Raw genomic sequence first — 18,008 nt, 5'->3', positions numbered from 1 at the left:
ATGGTTGTGGGCCAGGCCCGGGCCACTGCAGACCTTACGCTCCTCTCTTTTGCAGAGCCAGCTCTCCCCTGCCACCAGGGGTGCCTACCGAGACTGCCTGGGTCGCCTGGACCTGCAGTATGCAAAGCTGCTGGTGAGTGGGGGGACTGCAGGTGGCTGGGAGGGGTGGGCAGCAGCAGTCAGCTGACTCATTCCTTCCTACTTAAAGAACTCCTCCAAGGCCCGCCTCCGGTCCCTGGAGAGCCTGCACGGGTTTGTGGCGGCAGCTACCAAGGAGCTGATGTGGCTGAATGAGAAGGAAGAGGAGGAAGTGGGCTTTGACTGGAGTGACCGCAACACCAACATGGCTGCCAAGAAGGAGAGTTACTCGGTGAGGCGGCTTTTTCTTCACAGTACCGCTGTGTCCACCCTCTCCCTCCCCACTCACATCCCTATTGTCTCCCATGGTTCAGCTTCAGGTCTCTGTGGAGACGGGCGTGGGACACCTTACATTTACAGCCTTCCTGAAATTTCCCTGAGACCCTTTCCTTTTTTTGTCAGGCCCTGATGCGTGAACTAGAAATGAAGGAAAAGAAAATCAAGGAGATCCAGAATACTGGGGACCGGCTGCTGCGGGAGGACCATCCTGCCCGGCCCACAGTGGAGGTGGGGGCATGGCTGCAGGGCTTATGAGCTTCGGTGGGGGTGATGGAACTGATGGCGTGGGGGTGGGGTCTAAGGACCGTGTCGTCTACAGTCCTTCCAGGCTGCCTTGCAGACCCAGTGGAGCTGGATGCTACAGCTGTGTTGCTGCATTGAAGCACACTTGAAAGAGAACACAGCCTACTTCCAGGTGAGGACCAGAGCGCCTCTGTCTCCTGTGGCTCGGCTGCAGTGCCCTGGAAGAGCCCCTATAGCCCCTGACATATGTGTAGCCCTGACTGCCAGTCCTCCTTGGAGGGTTCCAGCACCTCATCCCTCGTCCCTGGCTTCTTGGCCTTTGCTTGCCTGGGGTTTGGGCTTGTCAGCCTTGTGTGACCCTTCCTTCCTCCTGCCCCAGTTCTTTTCAGACGTACGGGAGGCTGAGGAACAGCTGCAGAAACTACAGGAGACATTGCGCAGGAAGTACACCTGTGACCGCTCCATCACCGTCACCAGGCTGGAGGACCTGCTGCAGGATGCCCAGGTGAGGCAGATGTGAACAAGAAACAGAAAGGCAGACTGGATGGAATGTGGGCTCTGTGGGTACCTGTGGATGGGGTGGAAGGCCAGCAAGGCCAAGGAGACACACAGGGGTGTGGCTGTGCAGCAAACAGAAAGATGGGTGCCAGGCTGGTGGGCTGGCGTGAACCACTCCCCTCTACCTGAGTGGAGCTGTTAGCAGCCCTGTGGTGGATAGGCATCGATGATTGGAGCAGGCATAGCTGCAGTGCTGTGGAGGGCAGCTGGGCAGCTGGCCATGGTGCCCATATACACTAGGGCATGGTTGGGGGTATCTCCAATAGTCTCAGTACTCTGGATAGGGAGTCCTAGAGGCAGAGGGGAGAGTAGGAAGCTGGTTCTATGATCTGCAGAGACTGGACCAGCTACAGTACTTACCTGAGAGGATGGGAGAACTTGGTGAGGTTTCTTCTTCCTCCGCTCCCTTCAGGTTAGATGGGGGAGGAGGATGACCTTCTTTTACAGTTAGAAGGGGAGAGAGCAGGGCTGAGATCATTGCAGGGGCTGGTTTGTAAGTAGACCGGCTTCCTTCTTTAGAGGATGCAGGAGTGGCCTTGGGTAGGGTAGGGGTGGGGTACCTAGTCTTGGTTGGAAGGAAGGAGGTCAGTGGAATCAACCTGTGGAAGCCTGTACCCTCTTAACTGCCTTAAGTGCCCTCATTCCTAGCATCAAAAGTCTCCCCAGACAGGGTACTGGGGGTGTCTGCTGCTTTCTGGGCCAGGTATCTCTGCATCTGAAGTGAGATGGATTAACCCCGAGCCTCCCCTCCCTACAGGACGAGAAGGAGCAGCTGAATGAGTACAAGGGGCACCTCTCAGGCCTGGCCAAGCGGGCCAAGGCCATTGTGCAGTTGAAGCCACGTAACCCTGCCTACCCTGTGCGGGGCCACGTGCCTCTGCTGGCTGTGTGTGACTACAAGCAGGTGGAGGTAAGAGCTGGGCTAGGCTGTGCCCAGATGGGATGGGTTGGCCAGGGCATAGTTTACTTTGCTTACATTCTTTACTACTCTGACTATCCCAGGTGACTGTGCACAAGGGTGACCAATGCCAGCTGGTGGGTCCTGCCCAGCCATCCCACTGGAAGGTACTCAGCAGTTCCAATAGTGAGGCTGCTGTGCCTTCAGTGTGCTTTCTTGTTCCACCACCGAACCAGGAGGCCCAAGAAACTGTCACTAGGTGGGTAACCTCAGGGTTCATGGCTGTAGGCAGGTTGTTTGCCGTGAGGAGGGTTCTGGACGCTCCTGAACATGGTCCTTGCCTCCTAGACTGGAGGCCCAGTATCAGGCCCTGGTCAGACTCTGGCACCAGCTGCATGTGGACATGAAGAGCCTTCTGGCATGGCAGAGCCTCAATCGGGACATACAGCTCATCCGGTCCTGGTCACTCGTCACGGTAGGACTGCACACTGGCCACGGGTACCAGGGAGGATGGATGATAGTATTTTGTGGGCACCATTTGTCCTGGCACCATTCCCAACGACGTGTGCCACCTCCAGTTTCGTACACTGAAGCCGGAGGAGCAGCGCCAAGCTCTGCGCAGCCTGGAGTCGCACTACCAGGCCTTCCTTCGAGACAGCCAGGATGCTGGCGGCTTCGGGCCCGAGGACCGGCTGGTGGCAGAACGCGAGTATGGATCTTGTAGCCGCCACTACCAGCAGCTACTACAAAGCCTGGAGCAGGGTATGTGATGGGCAAAGCCTTGTGGGGAGGCAGGGAGGTGGGCTGTAGGCAGGTCATTTCTGACTAACTTGGTTGCTTCCCCAGGCGAGCAAGAGGAGTCTCGCTGTCAGCGATGCATCTCGGAGCTCAAGGACATTCGGCTACAACTGGAGGCCTGTGAGACCCGGACCGTGCACCGTCTGCGGCTACCACTGGACAAAGAACCTGCACGGGAGTGTGCCCAGCGCATTGCTGAGCAACAGGCAGGCGCAGTCCCCATTTATATCTCACTTCCTCCTCCCCCCCTACCCCCCGCAACCTCTCTCACCCTCAAGGGAAGCTGGTTGTTAGGCTCTGCCGGTCAGTGTGCTCCTATCTGGTCTCTCTGCAGAAAGCCCAGGCTGAGGTGGAGGGGCTGGGCAAGGGAGTCGCCCGCCTCTCTGCTGAGGCTGAGAAAGTTCTAGCCTTGCCAGAGCCGTCACCTGCTGCTCCCACCCTGCGCTCGGAGTTGGAATTGACCCTGGGCAAGCTGGAACAGGTCCGAAGCTTATCTGCCATCTACTTGGAGAAGTAAGTATCTCTGTGCAGGTTTTGGGGTCCGGATGGCCTCCTCCAGTGAGGGCAGTGACTGCAGACACGTTCTGAGCAGAGGGAAGATGAGGGTGGGGGTGTAAAGCGGCAGCGAGGGCCGTTGGACAGTCTGGCTGTGGGTGGTGGGTGTGGGTTTGGACCCACACAGAAGCTTGAGGTGGTAAGGAATGCTCAGAGCCCGATGCAGTCTGAAGATCATAGCCGTGGATCTTGTTGATGATGGGATGTGAGGTGTGGAATAAAGGTGTGGGAGCCAGCTCAGTGAAGAGTGAGGGGAGAGGATGGGTTGGAGCAGAGATTGCCCCACGTTGTGAGTAGAAGGGAGAGGGAAGGAGAGAAGGAAGGAGGGAGGAGAAAGGGAGAGATGCCATGAGGTGTGGCCAGGCTGGTGGGCTCATGAGGAAGGACCAATCTGCTACATGGAGGGCATCTGTGAGTTTGAGCGATGGATGAGCTTGGTGCAGAAACATGGAGACCTAAGAGGAGCATCATTAAGACTGGAGCAATGCTTGAGACATTAGAGGGGCAGGGCAGCAAGATGCTCCCCAGGCCTCTTGACTTCATCCTTTCAGGATCGTTCCTTGCTTGAGCTCTTGCTGGCACGAGAGCCTTTCCGGAGCCCAGCCCCTTCTGCCTATCCTCCTGTTCCTAGCTGCAGAGTTTCTGTGCTTTTTTTTTTTTCAGTTTTTTTTTTTCAGCATATTTTGATTCAGAGGCACAGTGGGCACATCCATAGGGCCTGGCTTTCAGAAGCCTTGTGCTCTCAGCATTTACTTCCAGCATGCATTGCTTCCTGTATTACATAGTGCATCCAGCCTTTACTTTTATTTTTAGATAATTTATTTTTATTTTATGTGCATTGGTATTTTACCTGCATGTATACCTATATGAGGGTTTCAGATCCCCTGGAACTGGAATTACAGAAAGGTGTAAGCTATCACATGGGTGCTGAGAATTGAACCCCGGTCCTCTGGAAGAGCAGTCAGTCTCTTAACCACTGAGCCATCTCGCCAGGCCCTGCATCCACTCCTCATTAACAAGTGTTAATACAGTGTTAGATTAGGATCGGCTCTGTGTGCTCAGCCAGTCTTGAGCTGGAGGTTGAGGACTGTGCTGCAGGTGCTATCACCTGCTCCAGGACTGTAGAATCTGCTGCTCCCAGCTGGAGCATCCTCCCTCCAGGTCTCCTAGCTTATGTGACCACTGCTCTGTCTGGCCAGGTAGGGTATGGGCATAGCAGGAGGTACCTAGTGGCTCCAGTTCCTTCATCTAGGGTGTGTTGCTTGAGCTCGTCTATTTCCTGACTGAGTCTTGTTCTCTCCTACCTAGACTTAAGACCATCAGCTTGGTAATTCGCAGTACCCAGGGGGCCGAGGAGGTGCTTAAAGCCCATGAGGAGCAGCTCAAGGAGGCCCAGGCTGTGCCTGCCACGCTCCAAGAGCTTGAAGCCACCAAGGCCTCACTGAAGGTAGCATTTGGGAGCTTGTGCTTCCCTGGGGACAGGGTCAATAGGAGTCTGTGTTAAAATAAGTGATACCCGCCCTTCCTTACCCAATAGAAACTGCGGGCCCAGGCGGAAGCACAGCAGCCTGTATTCGACACCCTAAGAGATGAGTTGCGGGGGGCACAGGAAGTTGGTGAACGGCTACAGCAGCAGCATGGCGAACGGGATGTGGAAGTGGAACGTTGGAGAGAGCGTGTCACTCAGTTGCTGGAGCGCTGGCAGGCTGTACTAGCCCAGACTGATGTGCGACAGCGGGAGCTTGAACAGCTGGGTCGCCAGCTTCGCTACTACCGTGAGAGCGCAGACCCCCTGAGCTCCTGGCTGCAGGATGCCAAGAAGCGGCAAGAACAGATCCAGGCCGTGCCAATACCTAACAGCCAGGCTGCCCGAGAACAACTGCGCCAGGAGAAGGTAGGCCCCGATAGGCATGGCATGTGGCAGGGTGCAGCCTGTAGCTCGACGCTAACCCCTCCCTCCCTCCCTCCCTCAGGCCCTGCTGGAGGAGATCGAGCAGCACGGCGAGAAGGTGGAGGAGTGCCAGAGGTTCGCCAAGCAGTACATCAACGCAATCAAGGTGAGGCCTCCCCGCTGCCAGCTCCAAAACTCAAACCTGGGGCCCTCTCAAGCCTGGACTACGCCAGAGAAAGCTTGTGAGACAGCCTGGGCAACCAGACTGTAGAGCTGGCAGCTGACTGCCTTGTGTGTCTATAGGACTATGAACTCCAGCTGGTCACCTACAAGGCGCAGCTTGAGCCCGTGGCCTCCCCAGCCAAGAAGCCCAAGGTTCAGTCTGGATCAGAGAGTGTCATCCAAGAGGTAGGATGGAGGTGGGCCAGGCCTCAGCTGAGCAGGGGGCTACCGGGGGCTCAGGGGGCTCTCAGATATTGATGGGCGTTCTCTCTCTTAGTATGTGGATCTGCGTACACGCTACAGTGAGCTGACCACACTCACAAGTCAGTACATCAAGTTCATCAGTGAGACGCTGCGCCGCATGGAAGAGGAAGAGGTATGTATGCCTCGGGCTGTGTGGGCAGGGTAGGGGAAGTCCCTTTTTCTGACTGCAAATGCAGTCCCTAGGCACCTGTCTGAGACCACTTGTTACAGTTCACTCCAAGCCCCATGCCCAGTGCTGCCCAGTACCCCATCCCAGCACGGCTCCCCAGGTCGCCCTTCCTTATGGCCCCTACTTGATCTGGCTCGGCTCTGCTCTCGCCTGGTGGCTAGTGCGCCCTTTCTTTTTGTTTTACATGCATCCTTCTGGCTCACATACATGCTCTTCCTGGGGACTCTGTGTTGATGTCACTGGGGCTCTTGCCCTAGGAAGAGTTGGTGTATGGTGTTGTGGGGTTTGGAGAAGGGCGTCTCAGAATAACTTGGCCGGGCATGGTGCCATCTGTCTAGTTCCCTACGTCCCAGGTAGCCTTGTGGGCCTGCTTATAGCCCTACCTACTCTTTGCTCCTGGTTTGCCGGCTTAAAAGGCCTTCTGTGCTGGATCTGGTCTGCACGGCTGTCCCTACTTTGGCTGCCTCACCATGCCCCCGCCCCACTGGGCTTTGGGAACAGGCCCGCTCCCTGTAAAGGGAGAGGGTCCTTTTGTGGGAACCAGTCCTGAGAGGGTCTGCTAGGATTCAGGCAGGACTGTGGTATGGTGGGTATGGCTTGCAGGCTCTGCAAGCCTCCTGCTTTGCTCTCTTTCTCTCTCCCTGTCCATCTGTCTCCGTCGCCTGTCTGCGGGAAGAGGGGAGGATGCCTGGGCCTCCTTCCCCAGGCTGGTGAGCATGGTGGGGCCGCTATGCTCGCTGCCCAAGTACCCTGGGCGGGTGCACGCTGTCTCCTTGGCTGGGTTGGAACCTCTGTCCTCCCTCTTCCCCCCAAATCGTGCTGTCCAAGTGAACTGTGGTGGTACCTTCCATGTAATGTGAGCGCCTGGCACCCTCCCTACACTCATGCTCTTCCTCTCTCTGCTGCTGCCGCAGAGGCTGGCTGAGCAACAGCGGGCAGAGGAACGAGAGCGACTGGCTGAGGTAGAGGCTGCGCTGGAGAAGCAGCGACAGCTAGCTGAGGCACATGCCAAGGCTAAGGCACAGGCGGAGCTGGAAGCACAAGAACTGCAGCGGCGCATGAAGGAGGAGGTGGCGCGACGTGAGGAGGCAGCGGTGGACGCACAGCAGCAGAAGCGCAGCATCCAAGAGGAGCTGCAGCATCTTCGGCAGAGCTCAGAGGCAGAGATCCAGGCCAAGGCCCAACAGGTGGAGGCTGCAGAACGCAGCCGGATGCGCATTGAGGAAGAGATCCGTGTAGTGCGCCTGCAGCTGGAGACAACTGAACGCCAACGTGGGGGGGCAGAGGGTGAGCTACAGGCTCTGCGTGCACGAGCCGAGGAGGCCGAAGCACAGAAACGGCAGGCTCAGGAGGAAGCTGAGCGCTTGCGAAGGCAGGTGCAAGATGAGAGCCAGCGTAAAAGGCAAGCAGAGGCAGAGCTGGCCCTGCGTGTGAAGGCTGAAGCCGAGGCGGCTCGAGAGAAGCAGCGGGCCCTGCAGGCCCTGGAGGAACTGAGACTGCAAGCTGAGGAGGCTGAACGGCGACTGCGCCAAGCTGAGGCAGAGAGGGCACGTCAAGTGCAGGTGGCTCTGGAGACGGCACAGCGCAGTGCAGAGGCAGAACTGCAGAGCAAGCGTGCATCCTTTGCAGAGAAGACAGCACAGCTGGAGCGCACCCTGCAGGAGGAGCATGTGACCGTGACACAGCTGCGGGAGGAGGCCGAGCGGCGGGCACAGCAACAAGCTGAGGCCGAACGAGCCCGGGAGGAGGCTGAGCGGGAACTGGAGCGCTGGCAGCTGAAGGCCAATGAAGCGCTGAGGCTGCGGCTACAGGCGGAAGAGGTGGCCCAGCAGAAGAGCCTGGCACAGGCCGATGCAGAGAAGCAGAAAGAAGAGGCAGAGCGTGAAGCACGGCGACGTGGCAAGGCAGAGGAACAGGCGGTGCGGCAGCGAGAGCTGGCCGAACAGGAGCTGGAGAAGCAGCGACAGCTGGCGGAGGGCACTGCACAGCAGCGCCTGGCTGCAGAGCAGGAGCTGATCCGCCTGCGGGCTGAGACAGAGCAGGGTGAACAGCAGCGGCAGCTGCTAGAAGAGGAGCTGGCCCGGCTACAGCGGGAAGCAACCGCAGCCACGCAGAAGCGCCAGGAACTGGAGGCCGAGTTGGCCAAGGTGCGAGCGGAGATGGAGGTGCTGCTGGCCAGCAAGGCACGAGCCGAGGAAGAGTCTCGTTCCACCAATGAGAAGTCTAAGCAGAGGCTAGAGGCCGAGGCGGACAGGTTTCGAGAGCTGGCCGAGGAGGCTGCTCGTCTGCGTGCCCTGGCTGAGGAGGCCAAGCGGCAGAGGCAGCTGGCCGAGGAGGATGCAACTCGCCAGCGGGCTGAGGCAGAGCGAGTGCTTACTGAGAAGCTGGCTGCCATCAGTGAGGCCACTAGGCTCAAGACCGAGGCAGAGATTGCCCTCAAAGAGAAGGAGGCTGAGAATGAGCGCCTGCGGCGCCTGGCTGAAGATGAGGCCTTCCAGCGGCGGCGTCTGGAGGAGCAGGCTGCGCAGCACAAGGCTGACATAGAGGAGCGCTTGGCCCAGCTGCGCAAGGCATCAGAGAGTGAGCTAGAGAGGCAAAAGGGGTTGGTGGAGGACACGCTGCGGCAGCGGCGACAAGTGGAAGAGGAGATCATGGCACTGAAGGTGAGCTTTGAGAAAGCTACCGCTGGCAAGGCAGAGCTGGAGCTGGAGCTAGGGCGCATTCGTAGCAATGCTGAGGACACAATGCGCAGCAAGGAGCAGGCAGAGCAGGAGGCAGCTAGGCAGCGGCAGTTGGCAGCTGAGGAGGAGCAGAAGCGCCGGGAGGCTGAGGAACGTGTGCAGAAAAGCCTGGCAGCTGAGGAGGAAGCTGCACGCCAGCGCAAGGTTGCACTGGAGGAAGTCGAGCGGCTCAAGGCCAAGGTGGAAGAAGCCCGGCGCCAGCGAGAACGAGCAGAGCAGGAGTCAGCAAGGCAACTGCAGCTGGCCCAGGAGGCTGCCCAGAAACGACTGCAGGCAGAGGAGAAGGCGCATGCCTTTGTGGTGCAACAGCGAGAAGAGGAGCTGCAGCAGACACTTCAGCAAGAGCAGAACATGCTGGAACGGCTGCGCAGTGAGGCCGAGGCAGCCCGGCGAGCTGCTGAGGAGGCAGAGGAGGCCCGGGAGCAGGCAGAACGGGAGGCCGCACAGTCACGGAAACAAGTAGAAGAGGCAGAGCGGCTGAAACAGTCAGCCGAGGAGCAGGCACAGGCACGGGCTCAGGCACAGGCAGCCGCAGAGAAGCTGCGCAAGGAAGCTGAGCAGGAGGCAGCACGTCGGGCTCAGGCAGAGCAGGCGGCATTGAAACAGAAGCAAGCAGCTGACGCAGAGATGGAGAAACATAAGAAGTTTGCGGAGCAGACCCTGCGGCAGAAGGCCCAGGTCGAGCAGGAGCTGACGACTCTAAGACTGCAGCTAGAGGAAACGGACCACCAGAAGAGCATCCTGGATGAGGAGCTGCAGCGGCTAAAGGCTGAGGTAACAGAGGCAGCCCGCCAGCGGAGCCAGGTAGAAGAGGAGCTCTTCTCTGTCCGCGTGCAGATGGAGGAGCTGGGCAAGCTCAAGGCTCGCATTGAAGCTGAAAACCGGGCACTCATCCTGCGCGACAAGGACAACACCCAGCGCTTCCTGGAGGAGGAGGCTGAGAAGATGAAACAGGTAGCGGAGGAGGCCGCGCGGCTGAGCGTGGCTGCCCAGGAGGCAGCACGGCTGCGGCAGCTAGCGGAGGAGGACCTGGCGCAGCAGCGGGCCCTGGCAGAGAAGATGCTCAAGGAAAAGATGCAGGCAGTGCAGGAAGCCACAAGGCTGAAGGCTGAGGCTGAGCTGCTACAGCAGCAGAAGGAGCTTGCGCAGGAGCAGGCCCGGCGGCTGCAGGAGGACAAGGAGCAGATGGCGCAGCAGTTGGTAGAGGAGACGCAGGGTTTCCAAAGGACTCTGGAGGCAGAACGGCAGCGGCAGCTGGAAATGAGTGCAGAGGCTGAGCGCCTCAAGCTGCGCATGGCTGAGATGAGCCGAGCTCAGGCCCGGGCAGAGGAGGATGCCCAGCGCTTCCGGAAGCAGGCTGAAGAGATCGGTGAAAAGCTGCACCGCACTGAGCTAGCTACACAGGAGAAGGTGACATTGGTGCAGACGCTGGAGATCCAGCGACAGCAGAGTGATCATGATGCCGAGCGTCTGAGGGAGGCCATTGCTGAGCTGGAGCGTGAGAAGGAAAAGCTCAAGCAAGAGGCCAAGTTGCTGCAGCTCAAGTCTGAGGAGGTACCGCCCTCCCTCCTCACAGGCGGAAGGGCGGGCTGGGTGGCAGGGAGGGTCTACCCTTGGTGGTGAGTGCTTCTGGGTCTCCATCTTCCCTGAGAGCTGACCCTTTTCCCGCCCCCAACAGATGCAGACGGTGCAGCAGGAGCAGATACTGCAGGAGACACAGGCCCTGCAGAAGAGCTTTCTCTCTGAGAAGGATAGCCTGCTGCAACGGGAACGCTTCATCGAGGAGGAGAAGGCCAAGCTGGAACAGCTTTTCCAGGATGAGGTGGCAAAAGCAAAACAGCTCCGTGAGGAGCAGCAGCGGCAGCAGCAGCAGATGGAGCAGGAGAAACAGGAGTTGATGGCCAGCATGGAGGAAGCCAGGAGGCGGCAGCGCGAGGCAGAGGAGGGTGTGCGGCGTAAGCAAGAGGAGCTGCAACATTTGGAGCAGCAGCGGCAGCAGCAGGAAAAGCTGCTGGCTGAGGAGAACCAGAGGCTGCGCGAGCGGCTGCAGCGCCTGGAGGAAGAACACCGAGCTGCACTGGCACACTCTGAGGAGATCGCCGCCACTCAGGCTGCTGCCGCAAAAGCCCTGCCCAATGGCCGCGATGCCCTCGACGGCCCATCCGTGGAGGTGGAACCTGAGCACACCTTCGAGGGATTACGTCAGAAGGTGCCAGCTCAGCAGCTACAGGAAGCAGGCATTCTCAGCATGGAGGAACTGCAGCGGTTGGCGCAGGGCCACACCACAGTGACTGAGCTCATGCAGCGGGAAGATGTGCGCCAATACTTGAGGGGTCGCAGCAGCATTGCAGGACTGCTGCTGAAGCCCACCAATGAGAAACTGAGTGTCTACACAGCCCTACAGAGGCAGCTGCTTAGCCCTGGAACAGCTCTTATCCTTCTGGAGGCCCAGGCGGCTTCAGGCTTCCTGCTGGACCCTGTGCGGAACCGGCGGCTGACTGTCAATGAGGCTGTGAAGGAGGGGGTTGTGGGTCCTGAACTGCACCACAAGCTCCTGTCGGCTGAGCGTGCTGTCACCGGCTACAAGGACCCCTACACGGGTGAGCAGATCTCCCTCTTTCAGGCCATGAAGAAGGACCTCATCGTCAGGGACCATGGCATCCGCCTGCTGGAGGCTCAGATCGCCACGGGTGGCATCATCGACCCTGTACACAGCCATCGCGTGCCTGTGGACGTGGCCTACCAGCGTGGCTACTTCGATGAAGAGATGAACCGCATCTTGGCTGACCCGAATGACGACACCAAGGGCTTCTTCGACCCCAACACGCATGAGAACCTCACCTACCTGCAGCTGCTGGAGCGCTGTGTGGAGGACCCCGAGACAGGCCTGCGCCTCCTGCCACTCACAGATAAGGCCGCCAAAGGTGGCGAGCTGGTGTACACTGATACAGAGGCCCGTGACGTCTTTGAGAAGGCCACTGTGTCTGCACCGTTTGGCAAGTTCCAGGGTAAGACTGTGACCATCTGGGAGATCATCAACTCCGAGTACTTTACCGCGGAGCAGCGGCGCGACCTGCTAAGGCAGTTCCGCACGGGCCGCATCACAGTGGAGAAGATCATCAAGATTGTCATCACGGTGGTGGAGGAACACGAGCGGAAGAGTCAGCTCTGCTTCGAGGGGCTCCGTGCCCTCGTGCCTGCTGCGGAGCTCCTGGACAGTGGGGTCATCAACCAAGAACTCTACCAGCAGCTGCAACGGGGTGAGCGTTCTGTGCGGGAGGTGGCCGAGGCAGACAGTGTGAGGCGGGCCCTGCGGGGTACCAATGTCATTGCCGGTGTGTGGCTGGAAGAAGCAGGGCAGAAGCTAAGCATCTACGAGGCCTTGAAGAAAGACTTGCTGCAGCCAGATGTGGCTGTGGCCTTGCTGGAGGCCCAGGCTGGCACTGGGCACATCATCGACCCTGCCACTAGTGCCCGGCTGACTGTGGATGAGGCAGTGCGCGCCGGCCTAGTGGGTCCTGAGCTGCATGAGAAGCTCTTGTCGGCTGAGAAGGCTGTGACAGGCTATAGGGATCCCTACTCAGGACAGAGTGTCTCACTGTTCCAGGCCCTGAAGAAGGGTCTCATCCCCCGGGAACAGGGACTGCGCCTGCTAGATGCCCAGTTATCCACTGGTGGCATTGTAGACCCCAGCAAGAGCCATCGTGTGCCCCTGGATGTTGCCTACACCCGGGGCTACCTGGACAAAGAGACCAACAAGACCCTGCTGTCACCCAGGGACGATGCTAGAGTCTACCTTGACCCCAGTACCCGGGAGCCAGTAACCTACAGCCAGCTCCAGCAGAGGTGCCGGTCTGACCAGCTGACCGGGTTGAGCCTGCTGCCGCTCTCAGAGAAGGCTGTACGGGCCCGGCAGGAGGAGGTCTACTCTGAGCTCCAGGCCCGTGAGACACTGGAGAAGGCCACAGTTGAGGTTCCCGTGGGCAGCTTCAAGGGCAGGACAATGACAGTGTGGGAACTCATAAGCTCTGAGTACTTCACCGAGGAGCAGCGTCAGGAGCTGCTCCGGCAGTTCCGCACAGGCAAGGTCACCGTTGAGAAGGTCATCAAAATTCTTATCACTATTGTGGAGGAGGTGGAGACCCAGCGGCAGGAGCGATTGTCCTTCAGTGGCCTCCGTGCCCCTGTGCCAGCCAGTGAGCTCCTGGCTGCCAAGATCCTCAACAGAGCTCAGTTTGACCAGCTCAGGGATGGCAAGACGACAGTCAAAGATCTGTCCGAGGTGGACTCCGTGCGGACCCTGCTGCAAGGCAGCGGCTGCCTGGCTGGCATCTACCTGGAGGACTCGAAGGAGAAAGTCACCATCTATGAGGCTATGCGCCGTGGTCTCCTCACAGCCGGCACAGCCACACTCCTGCTGGAGGCCCAGGCAGCCACTGGCTTTCTAGTGGACCCTGTGCGGAACCAACGTCTGTACGTCCATGAGGCTGTCAAGGCCGGAGTCGTGGGCCCTGAGCTCCATGAGAAGCTACTGTCGGCTGAGAAGGCGGTCACTGGCTATAAGGATCCCTACTCAGGCACCACCATCTCACTGTTCCAGGCTATGAAGAAGGGCTTGGTCCTCAGGGAACATGCCATCCGCCTGCTGGAGGCTCAGATCGCCACGGGTGGCATCATTGACCCTGTGCACAGCCACCGCCTGCCCGTGGACGTGGCCTACCAGCGTGGCTACTTGGATGAGGAGATGAACCGTGTGCTGGCAGATCCAAGTGACGACACCAAGGGCTTCTTCGACCCCAACACGCATGAGAACCTCACCTACCTGCAGCTGCTGAAGCGCTGTGTGGAGGACCCCGAGACAGGCCTGTGCCTCCTGCCACTCAGAGGGGCCGAGAAGACCGAGGTGGTGGAGACCACACAGGTGTATACGGAGGAGGAGACTAGGAGAGCGTTCGAGGAGACACAGATTGACATCCCTGGTGGTGGCAGCCACGGTGGCTCCTCCATGTCCCTGTGGGAGGTGATGCAGTCCGACATGATCCCGGAGGATCAGCGAACCCGGCTCATGGCTGACTTTCAGGCTGGCCGAGTGACCAAGGAGCGTATGATCATCATCATCATTGAAATCATCGAGAAGACTGAGATCATCCGCCAGCAGAACCTTGCCTCCTACGACTACGTGCGCCGCCGCCTCACTGCCGAAGACCTGTACGAGGCCCGGATCATCTCCCTCGAGACCTACAACCTCTTCCGGGAGGGCACCAAGAGCCTCCGTGAGGTTCTAGAGATGGAATCTGCCTGGCGCTACCTTTATGGCACAGGCTCCGTGGCCGGAGTCTACCTGCCTGGCTCCAGGCAGACCCTAACCATCTACCAGGCCCTTAAGAAGGGGCTGCTGAATGCTGAGGTGGCCCGCTTGTTACTGGAAGCACAGGCAGCCACGGGCTTCCTGCTGGACCCTGTGAAGGGTGAGCGGCTGACTGTGGATGAGGCCGTGCGGAAGGGTCTGGTAGGCCCAGAGCTGCATGATCGGCTGCTCTCCGCAGAGCGGGCCGTTACTGGCTACCGTGACCCCTATACCGAACAGACCATCTCACTCTTCCAGGCCATGAAGAAGGAGCTGATCCCTGCTGAGGAGGCTTTGAGGCTGCTGGATGCCCAGCTAGCCACCGGAGGCATTGTGGACCCCCGCCTGGGTTTCCACCTCCCTCTGGAGGTGGCTTACCAACGTGGCTACCTCAATAAGGACACGCATGACCAGCTGTCGGAGCCCAGTGAGGTGCGCAGCTATGTGGATCCCTCCACAGATGAGCGCCTCAGCTACACACAGCTGCTCAAGCGGTGCCGCCGTGATGACAGCAGTGGCCAGATGCTCCTGCCACTCTCTGATGCCCGCAAGCTGACCTTCCGTGGCCTGCGCAAGCAGATCACCGTGGAGGAGCTGGTGCGGTCCCAGGTCATGGACGAGGCCACAGCGCTACAGCTGCAAGAAGGCCTGACCTCCATTGAGGAGGTCACCAAGAACCTGCAGAAGTTCCTTGAGGGTACCAGCTGCATTGCTGGAGTCTTTGTTGATGCTACCAAGGAGCGGCTCTCAGTGTACCAGGCCATGAAGAAGGGCATTATTCGCCCGGGTACAGCCTTTGAGCTCCTGGAAGCACAGGCAGCCACTGGCTATGTCATTGACCCTATCAAGGGACTCAAGTTGACCGTGGAGGAGGCTGTGCGTATGGGCATTGTGGGTCCCGAGTTCAAAGACAAGCTGCTGTCAGCTGAGCGTGCTGTCACTGGCTACAAGGATCCCTACTCTGGAAAACTTATCTCCCTCTTCCAGGCCATGAAGAAGGGCCTCATCCTGAAGGACCATGGCATCCGTCTGCTAGAGGCTCAGATTGCCACCGGTGGCATCATTGACCCCGAGGAGAGCCACCGGCTACCTGTGGAGGTGGCCTATAAGCGTGGCCTCTTCGATGAGGAGATGAATGAGATCCTGACCGATCCCTCAGATGACACCAAGGGTTTCTTTGACCCCAACACGGAGGAGAACCTCACCTACCTGCAGCTGATGGAGCGCTGTATCACTGACCCCCAGACTGGCCTGTGTCTCCTGCCACTGAAGGAGAAGAAGCGCGAGCGGAAGACGTCCTCCAAGTCTTCAGTGCGCAAGCGCCGTGTGGTGATCGTGGACCCTGAGACAGGCAAGGAGATGTCAGTGTATGAGGCCTATCGCAAAGGCCTCATTGACCACCAGACATACCTGGAACTCTCAGAGCAGGAATGCGAATGGGAAGAAATCACCATTTCCTCCTCAGACGGCGTGGTCAAATCTATGATCATTGACCGACGCTCGGGCCGACAGTATGACATCGATGATGCCATCACCAAGAACTTCATTGACCGCTCAGCACTGGACCAGTACCGTGCTGGTACACTTTCCATCACTGAGTTTGCTGACATGCTCTCCGGCAATGCTGGTGGCTTCCGCTCCCGCTCCTCATCTGTGGGCTCATCTTCCTCCTATCCCATCAGCCCTGCTGTCTCTAGGACCCAGTTAGCCTCCTGGTCTGATCCTACCGAGGAGACTGGCCCAGTGGCCGGCATCCTGGACACAGAGACTCTGGAGAAGGTGTCCATCACGGAGGCCATGCACCGCAACCTGGTCGACAACATCACCGGTCAGCGGCTGCTGGAGGCACAGGCCTGCACTGGGGGCATCATTGACCCCAGCACTGGTGAGCGCTTCCCAGTCACCGAGGCTGTCAACAAGGGCCTTGTGGACAAGATCATGGTAGACCGCATCAATCTGGCCCAGAAGGCCTTCTGTGGGTTTGAGGACCCACGCACCAAGACCAAGATGTCAGCTGCCCAGGCCCTGAAGAAGGGCTGGCTGTACTACGAGGCTGGCCAGCGCTTCCTGGAAGTGCAGTACCTAACAGGTGGTCTGATTGAGCCTGACACCCCTGGCCGCGTGCCCCTCGATGAGGCCCTGCAACGTGGCACGGTGGATGCCCGCACTGCCCAGAAGCTGCGTGATGTCAGTGCCTACTCCAAGTACCTCACGTGCCCCAAGACTAAGCTCAAGATCTCCTACAAGGATGCTCTGGACCGCAGCATGGTGGAGGAGGGCACAGGGCTGAGGCTGCTGGAAGCTGCGGCACAGTCCAGCAAGGGCTACTATAGCCCCTACAGCGTCAGCGGCTCTGGCTCCACCACGGGCTCACGCACTGGTTCCCGCACCGGCTCCCGGGCCGGTTCCCGCCGCGGCAGCTTTGATGCCACTGGCTCCGGTTTCTCCATGACCTTCTCTTCTTCCTCTTACTCTTCCTCCAGTTATGGCCGCCGCTATGCATCAGGGCCTTCAGCCTCTCTAGGGGGTCCTGAGTCTGCCGTGGCCTGACCCCTTGCCTGCACCCTGCCCTCCAGCTCTGCATGTGACCAGGCTCCCTGTGGAGGTGCTGGGGTCTTTAACATGTAAAGGTGTCTTCCTCCCAAGCGGTGCCTAAAGTTTAACCAAAAAGACCAGACTAACACATTAATATATATGTATATATATCTGATGTCCAGACAGCCTGTGTCTCGGGAAATGGGACTGGCCCAGGCCCAGTGACCACTTCACTCTCTTTGGGTCTCTCTAATCCTTTCTACCTGCCACTCACCACAGCTAGGTGCCTTGGAGAATCCAGAGCTGGACACTCAGCCTACCACTCCTGTCTCTCCTGGGAGGATTCTATCTGGGAAAGGCCCCTAGACCTCTAAGCCCACCCCACTGGATGTCCACCTGCTGGTCCTAGCTGCTGGGGAAGCCGGGGACGATCCTATGAGCAGACAGTTCTCAGGCCTCTTGAGGCCTCTGTCCCGAGCCAGCTGCCTCTCCCCAGTGTGTGTCTGAATTACCTGCCTATTCAGTGGGTCTTGCTGGCGAAGGAGAGGTCACAGGTCAGCCATCTCTTCCAGCCTGCCCAGAGAAGCCCCTTCCCCATGGGAAGATAAGGCCTGGACGTGGCCCCAGCCTCCCGCCTGGCTCCTGCAGCTGCCATTGGAGCTACTATGCTTTGTAGCTCACCCACCCATACTTATCCCCCACCCCGAGACCTGAGCCTCTGCTTCAGCCTCCCGGCCTCAGCTCCCCTTGTAAGTGCCTTCTGTGTCCTTCTTGTACCCAGGCCCTAAAGACCCAGACACAGGGTAGGAGACAGACTTTCTGGCTGGGCAGGCTGAAGGGTTCTCCTACCCCAGAGGTCCAGTGATTCCTCAACCTGTGGAAACCTTCTCTGGGTGCTGCTGCCCACCTCTGTCCCAGGGAGTCCTGGCCCCTCCATGGCCCAGAGACACCGGCTGGCCCATCTGTGCTGTAAGCACCTGGCCAATGCCGCCCTCTCTTCCTGTCCAGCCAGCCCCTGGCCTTGGTGGCGCCTGCCCCTGCCTCCACCCTCTGAGTGAGCTTTTGCATGTTTCACTAACCTTGAGCTGGTGGCAGGTGGAGATGCCAGGCAGAACACTAACCTGACCATGGGCGGGGCCCTGCGGTGTCCGCCCCTCAATAAAAGCAATTCCAACCTTCCTTTGGGTCTCGCCTTGTCCTTTGGTCCTAGACCATCTGTGTATCCGTGGGAGGGTGGAGGCTGTGTTCCCAGGCTCTGAGCCCAGCAAATGTGTCCTGGTCAGAATAGAGACATGAGGCTGAGGCCTGACCTCACAGCCAGGAAAACCCACGTGGTAGCTAGGCTGCCGTGTACGGAAGGCATAGTGGCT

The 18,008-nt window shown here is 59.0% G+C and overlaps 1 protein-coding gene across 16 annotated transcripts in view; it reads left to right on the top strand.

The window, feature by feature from the left end:
- The window catches only part of Plec (plectin), a 62,094-nt gene extending 44,286 nt beyond the window's left edge, over positions 1-17,808 (top strand). For 15 of the 16 annotated variants that reach the window (XM_057791361.1, XM_057791360.1, XM_057791356.1 and 12 more), the window contains 18 exons: positions 56-133; positions 209-370; positions 541-645; positions 737-832; positions 1,040-1,165; positions 1,976-2,128; positions 2,221-2,375; positions 2,465-2,591; positions 2,695-2,878; positions 2,963-3,120; positions 3,249-3,427; positions 4,778-4,916; positions 5,007-5,363; positions 5,443-5,526; positions 5,664-5,768; positions 5,860-5,958; positions 6,930-10,310; positions 10,435-17,808. In XM_057791361.1, the coding sequence (XP_057647344.1) occupies positions 56-133; positions 209-370; positions 541-645; positions 737-832; positions 1,040-1,165; positions 1,976-2,128; positions 2,221-2,375; positions 2,465-2,591; positions 2,695-2,878; positions 2,963-3,120; positions 3,249-3,427; positions 4,778-4,916; positions 5,007-5,363; positions 5,443-5,526; positions 5,664-5,768; positions 5,860-5,958; positions 6,930-10,310; positions 10,435-16,653 (11,907 nt within the window). In that variant the 3' untranslated portion in view covers positions 16,654-17,808. The remainder of the gene's footprint in view (positions 1-55; positions 134-208; positions 371-540; positions 646-736; positions 833-1,039; positions 1,166-1,975; positions 2,129-2,220; positions 2,376-2,464; positions 2,592-2,694; positions 2,879-2,962; positions 3,121-3,248; positions 3,428-4,777; positions 4,917-5,006; positions 5,364-5,442; positions 5,527-5,663; positions 5,769-5,859; positions 5,959-6,929; positions 10,311-10,434) is intronic. The other variant, XM_057791372.1, reaches the window with a different exon arrangement.
- The last annotated feature ends 200 nt before the right edge of the window (positions 17,809-18,008 follow it).

This window comes from Chionomys nivalis, chromosome 17, assembly GCF_950005125.1.
Source record: "Chionomys nivalis chromosome 17, mChiNiv1.1, whole genome shotgun sequence".
Taxonomy (NCBI): Eukaryota; Metazoa; Chordata; class Mammalia; order Rodentia; family Cricetidae; genus Chionomys; species Chionomys nivalis.
This window is presented reverse-complemented; position numbering and strand designations above follow the sequence as displayed.